The sequence below is a fragment of the Gopherus flavomarginatus genome, chromosome 6 (assembly GCF_025201925.1).
Source record: "Gopherus flavomarginatus isolate rGopFla2 chromosome 6, rGopFla2.mat.asm, whole genome shotgun sequence".
NCBI lineage: Eukaryota > Metazoa > Chordata > Testudines > Testudinidae > Gopherus > Gopherus flavomarginatus.
This window is the reverse complement of record NC_066622.1, coordinates 95,920,200-95,929,729: the sequence shown is the minus strand read 5'-3', so window position 1 is coordinate 95,929,729 and position 9,530 is coordinate 95,920,200. Positions and strand designations below refer to the sequence as shown.

Sequence of the window (9,530 nt, the reverse complement as noted above, 5' to 3'; positions counted from 1 at the left end):
TGTTTTAGATTCAAACTTTCATATAGGAACACACAGTATTTCTTATGCTGAATGTCATGGTTGTGAGAAAGTGCGTAACAAGTCAAAAAAAGCAGAATTAATAAAATAACCTTTCCGCTTACAAGACTCCATCTCTGAATATTTGTTTCATAGAACTAGCCACCAGGGAAAAAATGCAACAGCACCAGTGTAATCCAGAGATGCCAGAAAAGGTTATTAAAATAGCTTTATTCTATGAACAAAAATTAAATTGAATTAGGTCATTATTTCACTTCTTCTTTTTCCCTGTCCCCTTTGAACCATTCTGATTCTCTCTTTTTCCAGTTGGGAAATTTCCATTGTTATTGTGGTGAACCTGCCACTCTCTTTCCAGCTGTTTCAACATTTCTTGGGTAAGGAGTCCTTCACGCACTAGTCTGGCAGCAAGAGATCCTTGTCCGTAACTTTTCATATTCGACTGTACTTCAGCAAGTTTATAGCCCAAAGCTTTAGATCCCCTTATTCTCTTCTGTCCTGGGACCTTTGTGGCACTTGAGAATTGCTCTTGGTTTGCTGCTGGAATATCTTCCAAGTTCAGCATCCTGTCATTAACTTCAGTTCTCTGAAGAGGAAAGTCATCTGGTACAGCTATAGCACCAGAAACAGAAGTAGCTTCTGAAGCTCTGATAAGCCTTGTAATGCTGCGCACACCAATTTGTATAATGTTGTCTAGTTCTTTCTGGATGTCCCGTACGAGGTTGGCATCTGGGAACATGTCCATAAATCGGTAACTGAAAGAAAAAAAAGTGTTAAATTTGCCAATATAAGAACTGTTGTAGGTCAATGGAGTAAGTAGAGATCAAGTTGCTGTCTTACTATTTTGTGGTATAAAAGTGACCGTCTATCCGCTCCCACCCATATGCCTCTTCTTTGCGTATCATATTATACATTGCCTCATTACCAGAGAGGATCTTGACAGTACAAGTGTTGCATCTGCTCAGGTTGTACAATCAGTAGGTTCTACAGAGATCTGTTTAACCGTCAGTGTGGCATTCTCCCATATAGTGCTAAATTTGCACCAACATAAAAACACAGCTTCCATTTACCCATGAGCTGCAAATATACCAGAAGAAAACCAAAATAAAGCTTAAGTTTCAGTTTCAATACCTTAACCACAGATAGAGGTCAAAAACATCATGAACAGCTTCAAGGTGAACAAGATCCTTGATGTTCTTTGGTGGGACCAGTGGCCAGTTAGTATGCCTGCATATCCAGTCAAATGTCAAAGGCTCATTTCTACTAAACTGCCTTGCAAACTGGAAAAGAAACAGATTCAACAGGGTCTTGTATAAGTCTGTTAGCAAGAACTGAGTATTTTTACAATGTATTAATTTATTAAACCATTTCAAATTTCCATCCCAAAGCCGCAGAAATAGACTGTACTAGTATGAGTTACAAATGCAACTTTTTTTTAACTATAGCCTCTTTATCTGTGTTGACACGTGTTTTTATATAGTAAAGGTGATGTAGTATAATAATGGAAAATCATAATACTGGCAAATACAAAAAAAAAAAATAGTTACTACCCTGCTCTGTAGCTTTTGTTCTTTGAGATATGTTGTACATGTCCACTGTATTTTAGGTGTGTGGGTGTAACCCACACACCTTCTGGGTGTGGTGTTCTGTCCCATCTAGTGGCACCGAGACCACTTAGAGAGTTAAATGAGTCTGCTCTACAGCTTTAGCTAATAGCCAGTTGGCTTTTAGCTCATGCGGTAGAGGCTCATGAATTAAGCTCCAGAGATGCCGGGATCAATCCCACCCGCCAATGACCGGGGTCTGTCAGCATTACATGTGCACTAGCGTCAGAGATTTTTCCCTTGGTGGTACCCACTGGGGTGGCACATGCATCCTCTGCTGCCTTGTGGTGCTGAGCGATGACAAAAAGGTAGAGCTGCCCCCCAAATCCTCCCATTTCCTTCTTACTGGACAGACTCTGATATAGAAGGGAAGGAGGGTGAGTCATAGAATGAACATGTGTAACACATTTCAAAGAACACCAGGTTAGTTTTTTCTTCAAGTGATTGCACTTATCTACTTCACTTTGGGTGACTCTCAACCAATTCAGTCTGCAGGTTAAACTCCTGAGGTGTTAACCATGGAGCATCCAAGCTGTAAGATGAAGAGCCTCAGGTTTGGGGTGAAGGAGACCATGGTCTGTCAAATCAAATCTGGATCTGTTTTTTGTGTCAATGGAGCCCTTGTTGGCAGGGATAGTGAGTGGAAAAGCCATGCTGGAGACCATGCCGGTGCAACAAGGGTCTTGTGAGCATGATCCTGTCTGATTTTTTAACACCATTCTGGGAAAGAGCGGAACCAGAAGGTAAGCATACATGAGGTTGCCTTTCCAAGGCAACAGGAAAACATCTGTCAGAAACCCTGGACTGTGACCTGTTCTAGAACAAAACTGACGACACCTCCTGTTGTACCAGATTGCAAACAACTCTGTGTCAAGAACCCTCCAGAGAAAGAGACCACTCATGGGGACTGGTGAAAGATCTGCTCAGCTGATCTGCCAGACTGTTCTGGACACCTTGAAGGTCAGAGAGTTTGATGCGGATCAAGCTAGCAATACAGAACTTCCAAAACAGTATTGCCTCTTAGCATAGAAGTGTCAAGTTGGTCCCTATGTGTCTGTTCATGAAGAACATTGCTGCTGCGTTGTCCGTAAGAACTAGCAAAATCCTTCCCTTGATGTGGGGAGAATAGCGTGACAAGCTAGATGAATAGCTCTCAGCTATCTTACATTTATGTGGAGAGCTAAATCCTGGACAGATCAGATACCTTGAGCCTGCAGAGTTCCCAGGTGGACTCCCCAACCTAAGGCAGAAGCATCTGTAACCAGAGTCAAAGTAGGTTGTACAGGACAAAAGGAACTCCCACACATACATTGATTGGTCCATCCATCAGTCCTAAGAAGCTAAGACTTCTTTGAACACTCGAACTAACATGTCCATTGGATGACAAATTGGGAAGTACACCAAGCTCAGTCAGCCCTGCACCTTCCTGAGACGAAGCCTTTAGCATGCCAAACCATGTAAATACAAGAGGCCATGTGCCCCAGAAGTGAGAGACAGTTCCATACTGTCATGGCAAAATGGGCTTTCAGATCTAACAAAATGCCAAACATTGCTTGGAATCTGCTTTGTGAGAGAGGAACACCCTGGCTTCTGAAGAAACCAAGATTGCTCCTATAAATTATATTCTCTGAACAGGCCAAAGGATTGACTTTTCCTCACTTATCAGCACCACCTCTCTTCTCTTGGATCAGCCTCTCACTAGCTGATCATCCAGATATGGAAACATCTGTACTCTGATTTCCTCTGGAATGCAGCCACCATTGCCATGCCATGCTTTGTAAAGACAGGTGGGGCCACAGTCAGGCAAATGGCAAGGACTGCAAGCTGATAGTGGGATTGGTTGACCATAAATCTGAGGAATCTCCTGGGGCTTTGACGTAGTAACACAATGAAATACACCTTAAGTCGAGGGCAGCGTACCAGTCACCAAGATCCAGACGGTATAATGGAAGCCAAAGTGACTGTGTGAAAATTGATTTTCCTTATGTACTTCATCAGCTCTCACAGGTCTAGTATGAGCCTGGGGCCTCTTTTTCCTTTGCAATCCGAAAGTAGCATGAATAAAATCCCTTTCCTCTGTGTAAAGGAGGAACTTCCTTTATGACTCCCGACAGGAGGAGAGACTGTACCTCCCAAAGGAGAGCTTCCTCTTGAGAGAGGTCCCTGAAAAGGGATGGAGAATGGGGCTGGGAACAAGGGGTAGAAATAAACTGAAGGATGGATCCCAATTCCATCTTGTTAAGACCCACTAGTCTGTAGTGATATAGGTCCAAGCACTTAGGAAGTGGGATAGCCTGTTGGAAAAATAAACGGAGTTTGAGAATATAGCAAAACTCCTCGTATGCTATGCTTCCCAAGATTGTCAAACTGACTGTTTGGTGTTCCCAGGCTGTCTGGACAAGCTCGCAGAGGATGAGAAAAGAAGAGGTGGTGGTGGTCTCCAGCTGTAACTTTTCCCTTTTCTCCTAGTCTGGTCCTGATAAGGCATAAAGGAAATATCATGGTAGGACTACTGTGGGTGAAACTTCTGCTTCTTTGGGAGGAGTGTAAATACCCAAGGGCTTCAGCATAGCCCTAGAGTCGTTAAGACTGTGAAACTTGTCATCTCCTTGCTGTGAAAAGAGTGTTGGTTCCTCCTCAGGAAGACCTGATGACTGGATTTATGAACATTTAATGCATTGTTATGACTGATACCATGGCTCTAGCAGCAGAATCTGAAGCATTCAATGCAACCTGAAGCAAGGTCCTGGTTACCTTGTCCACCATTGCAAAAAACTCTTGTCTGGCCTCCTCTGGCAACTTGTCTGTAAATTTTAAAAATATGCCCCAGAGGGAGAGAAACAGTTCCCCAGCAATATTCACTGATTATTCTACAGCTGGCCTGCAACTCAAGATTTCTAAACTTTTCTCCTAAAAAGAGTTTCTTTGCATCCTTGATTTTGAGGTAGACGCCTACTGACCCTGGTGCGAGGAGACACAATACCTCCATTCAGTCCTTTTAGCAGTGGAAGGCAGGGAAGGTGGTGTTTGCCACACTATTTCTGTGGGCTCCAAAATAGTTTCATTTATGAGAAATGCCACATGAGAAGACCCCACAGATCCCAAAATATCAACCAACCCACCCATGTGAGCTCTACTTCCACCTGTATGTCTGTGGTGAAAGCTACCCTCTTTAGAAGGTCCTGATGTAATTGTCAGCAGGATATGAGGAAACACTGACCATTGCTGCCTCATCTGGGGGTGATGAGGAAGAACCTAAGGCTAGCTGAGGTGGTGCTTCCAGAATTTTTTCTGAAGGGGGATTCACTCAGGCAGATTGCTCATGTTTGGGAGCTCATTACTGGGAGAGACTTCTTGCAGTTCTTGACATGAAGCTTCACAATACCTACTGGAGGATGTAGAGGAGGGTGAGCAAGGAGAGGGTCTGGAGTTGGCAGAAACCGCCACAGATTTCCATATGGCCACTGATATGGCACCGGAGCCCCATTTCTCCCCTGCCAAGGCTCCCTACCAACCAACCAATGTGGAGCCTCTGCTGGACACCAGGGATGAAAACCCTTGGAGTAGAGTGACAGCTTACATAATGCAGCACTGACAGATTTAGCAGATTGCATGCCGCAGCATACGCCTCAGGTGCTGATGGCATCAGGGAGAGTCTTTTGCTGCTGCTGAGCCAAAGAGAATGGCAACACAGGATGGTGCTTCCCTAGATGTTGGTCTCAATGGCACTGGTACCAGTGCCATGTCAATGACCATGCCTGAGCCTCCATACGCACCAGACAGCACCTCGGCACTGAGCATGCTCTATCGTGCTTCGCAGCTTGAACATCAGTGCCAGGGACCTCAATCTCCTCAATGACATTTGCCAGTGTTGTTTCTTTGTTATCAGAGAAGTAGATCAGCACTGACACTCTGTCACGACAGGAGGAGCACTCCCAACCAAACTAAAGATGCTCAGTGCTCACTCTGAGCGGGAAGTTTCCAAGGGTGGGAACAAGCCTGCCTCCAGAAGATGCTTTAGTCTGACCACCCCATCTGTTTTAGTTCTGCGCTGAAAGTCCCTGCAGATTTGGCACCTGCCCCTGGTGTGAGCTTCTCCAAAGCACATGGAAGTGCAGGTCACTGACCAACCTTGGCTTTTTGCATTCATGGCAAGGTTTGAAGCCTGGGGACCAAGACATGCCCCAGTAATCTGTATGCAGAACCAGTGGGAACTGAAGCATAAACTAAGTATGCTAGTAAAAGGAAAAGAGAGAACTACTACTAAAACACTACGCTAAGACTATTAACAAGTACTAGCTATATACAATCGAAAACATTTAGAAAGAGGAAACACTTGTAGTAACAAGGCAGCACACTCCGACAGCCATCACAGATGGAAAAAGTAACTTGGGGGGCTGGGGCAGCTCTGCCCTTTATATCATCGTACAGGAGCGTGAGGAAGAAAAGGGCACATAAGCTGCTCTAAGAGGTACTGCTGAGGGAAAAATCTCTGACACTAGTGCACTGGACGTGCACACACCCAAAGTGGAATGGACAGGTGCAATTGCTCGAAGAACTAACATTCTGTCTATGTCAGAGCACTATGTCGAATGAAGTTTCACTAGCAAGGCAATACTGCTTTTGTGATCTCATATTCTATTTACTGAGTTGAAAACCAACATCTATTATTGGAGAATAAGGCACAGAAGTATCAGAACAACTAAGTGTGAGGGTTTCACAGCTACTGTATTTTAATAAGTGATCTAAAGTTTGTCTGCACATATTTCAAACAACATTTTACTTTATGCAGCTCAGAATTTTCTTCAACTACCACACATTTTTTACATAACTATTCAACCCAGGAGCCATCTCTCTCCTCCGGTGCCTCATTAAAACAATTTGTTATGGGCCATACACACAGCTAAGAAGCAAAGTATGGGGCTATCCAGAAAATGAGAGCAGAGTTTTATGGCTTGATGATCTCCTCCTAGCATGGTCAGCTGGGCTTTGCCCATTGTCTTAGATCTATCAGCAGCCAGCTCATTTTGTTGAATCCTAACAACGCTTCTCTTATTTCAGATTATTTTTTCTAGGTTGAGAAAGTGATGTTGGATACTCATTCCCTGATGTAATCAAGACACTATTCTCAGCTTAAAAAAAAAAGGGTTTTTTTTGTTTTTTTTAAATAGAAATTAACCACTGACACTTGTGAATCTTAGCTGTTTTGCCAACAGACAACTCAATCACAAAAGCTATGGCCTAAATTTTCAAAAGTCATTAGTGATTTTGGGTGCCCAAATTCAGACATTGGGCAGGGGTCTGATTTTCAGAGGGCGAGAGCTAAGCATTTTCTGAAGATCAGGCCCTTTTTACTGCTTAAATGACGCACTCAGAATTTGAGAAAAGTAAAATCACTAGCCAATTTGTAAAATATAGATCTGTATTTTCACACAAATAAGAGATTTCTCATTTCACTGATATGCAGCAAAAAAAATTGTTTTTTACTCTGAAAAAGTGTTTTGTCCAAACAAAGAGAAACAAATGTGGCAGCATTTGATATAAACTAACAGGAAGTCACTGAGCAAGGGCCTGATCCTGCAAAGCCCAACTTACATGAGTAGTTTCCACTGCTTTCAGTGGACTACTCACATGACTAAAGATTACTCAAGTCAGGCTTTGCAGGACTACACTATGAAATAGATCATATATGGTCAAATACTTCAATTTTTAGTTATGTGAATTCACTATTGGGCTAAGTTTGGGGTTTTTTTAAAGTCAATCATAAAATCAATGATTAATCTAGTTGAGCTTAAGTACTTCTATTTTATTCACAAACTGGATGCTGAGAAAAAATGAGTTACTAATAATGGCACCAGCTGGTTGTAGGCAAGCTACTGCTAGAAGGTGCTGTGCAAAGCTTAATGCCATACAACTCTGAATATGTACATCATTCCTGACCTCTGCTAGTTCAGAAATTCCCAATGGGCAAGTTATGGGAATTTTGTGATGTGAATAAAGGGAAAATTTAGACAACTTTTTTTTATTTTTTATTTTTAATTTACATCCTAAAGTGGAAGCTGAGCTCCAAGAGTGAAGAGCTAATGCATTTACAAACCTTTATCTGAATGGTTAATAGAGGTTGTATTCTTTACAAATTCACCAGCTAGTTTGTATTTCTACTTCCATGTGAGCTTTTTAAAATGCACTTGGAAACTGCCAGTTTGCTTAAGACTGATCTAGTCAAATTATAAATAACTGTATATTTGAAGAACGTACCTTTAGCAAAGAGGTGCAGACAAAAGGCTGTTTTTTGTTGATGGGTGCTGTGCAGAACACATACCTTACTCTTAAGTTTAGTGGAATGTGCTGAATCATATCTGCTAGAAATTTAAAGTCATCAACATTGCAGACAAAATAGAGCCCATCCACTTGTGAGAGGCTCACAAAGATATCCTGTTCAGAAAAAATTAAAATACTGTTAATAGTTGAAGTTCACGTTAAGATTATGATAAATGATGGTCGTCAGCTTTTATACTGCCATGCTAACAACTGAATACTTGATGAGCTCTTTCAAAGTCTGATTACATTAGAATGGTACCTTAAAAAAAAACCAATCATTTTTGTTTGTTCTCTCCTTGCATAATTACCTTTAAAAATTACATCTGTAATGCAGATTCAGTAGTATGTGACGCTACTTAAAAAAAGTAAAACAACTGCTTCTTAAAATGTATAATAAAGTAATAATATAATATAAGAGCATACATAATAAGGCACATAGTATGATCTCAAAGTCAGTTATTTCTACATTCAATTGTTGTAAATTTGTGTCACCATCATAACACAAGGTAGATTTCTTTTTATCTTAGTAGATCATTCAACCATTACATTATTTTAAGGCTGGCTTTAGGATTTTGAGATTACAGGAAAAAGTAGTGAGAAAACAGATCAACTAAAATGTTGCAGGAGTTGAGATCAAAGAGTATAAAGACAAATTCCTCCCCACCTGTGCCTGAAACATATTTAAGATTTTAAAAAAATAAAATAAAATCTAAAGTGTCCACAGCATTAGTTCTTACCGGTATGGACATCATCAGTAGAGATACATTCAACCATTCTAGATGACTAGTTTAGTTTTGAAGAGTTCCCACAAAAAGCAGTTTCCAAAACTATTATTTTTGCTTCAATATCTGAGTGCATGTCTCAAACTTCAGAGCAAAAAGTATACTTTTAAAAATACCAAAACAAGTGAACAGCAGCGGCTGCAGCAACAAATGCTCTTAAAAACAAAACAAGATTACCTGGAGACTTCCAGGTCAGTAGTGACTCAGAGTGTTACACCATGAGCATTCTGAATTCATCAGTTGTCATTATGCTGGTAGACAGAAAAGTCTAATTGCTTAATAAAAACCTCACAAAGCAGCACCTTGGCTTTTAAATTACATTGCACTGCAGTGTAGTAATAATTATAAGGTAACATTTATGTGATTTTAAAAATGAAAGCTCATGTTCCTATAGGTTTAATCATTCTTACCATTAGATTTGATAGAGTAGCATCAGGGAGATGGTATGCAAACATTTCTATCTGCTCAGCAGTAGGATGCAGGCCAGCTGTCTAGGGAAAAAGAACAAATGAACATTGCTTTTTAACAAAAGAAAGTTATTTTAAAAGGTTGTCTCAAAAGCAAAATCCAGCAGAATAGCATGCAAGAAATCACTGTACCCCATGGAACCTATCACAGAGCACCACCATCCTGAACTTTTAAGAACCAAAATGAAAACAAAGCTCAAGAAGAGAGAGTCTAGAAGAGCAGCTGCAGTATCTGAGTGAGAGACTTCAAGAGTTTTCTGGAACCTGCAGATGCCCCAGGCATTCAGAATGACAGCACTGTACAATTCAATTTTCTTACTCAGATTCAATAGTGTACAGCA

General features: G+C 41.2%; 1 protein-coding gene across 3 annotated transcripts in view; it reads right to left on the bottom strand.

Annotated features, from left to right (window-relative positions):
• Window positions 1-201: 201 nt before the first annotated feature.
• Window positions 202-9,530, bottom strand: part of SUPV3L1 (Suv3 like RNA helicase) — a 35,054-nt gene continuing 25,725 nt past the window's right edge. For all 3 annotated transcript variants that reach the window (XM_050959387.1, XM_050959389.1, XM_050959390.1), the window contains 4 exons: window positions 9,133-9,213; window positions 7,878-8,054; window positions 1,147-1,295; window positions 202-770 (listed from right to left, as the gene is read on the bottom strand). In XM_050959387.1, the coding sequence (XP_050815344.1) occupies window positions 269-770; window positions 1,147-1,295; window positions 7,878-8,054; window positions 9,133-9,213 (909 nt within the window). In that variant the 3' untranslated portion in view covers window positions 202-268. The remainder of the gene's footprint in view (window positions 771-1,146; window positions 1,296-7,877; window positions 8,055-9,132; window positions 9,214-9,530) is intronic.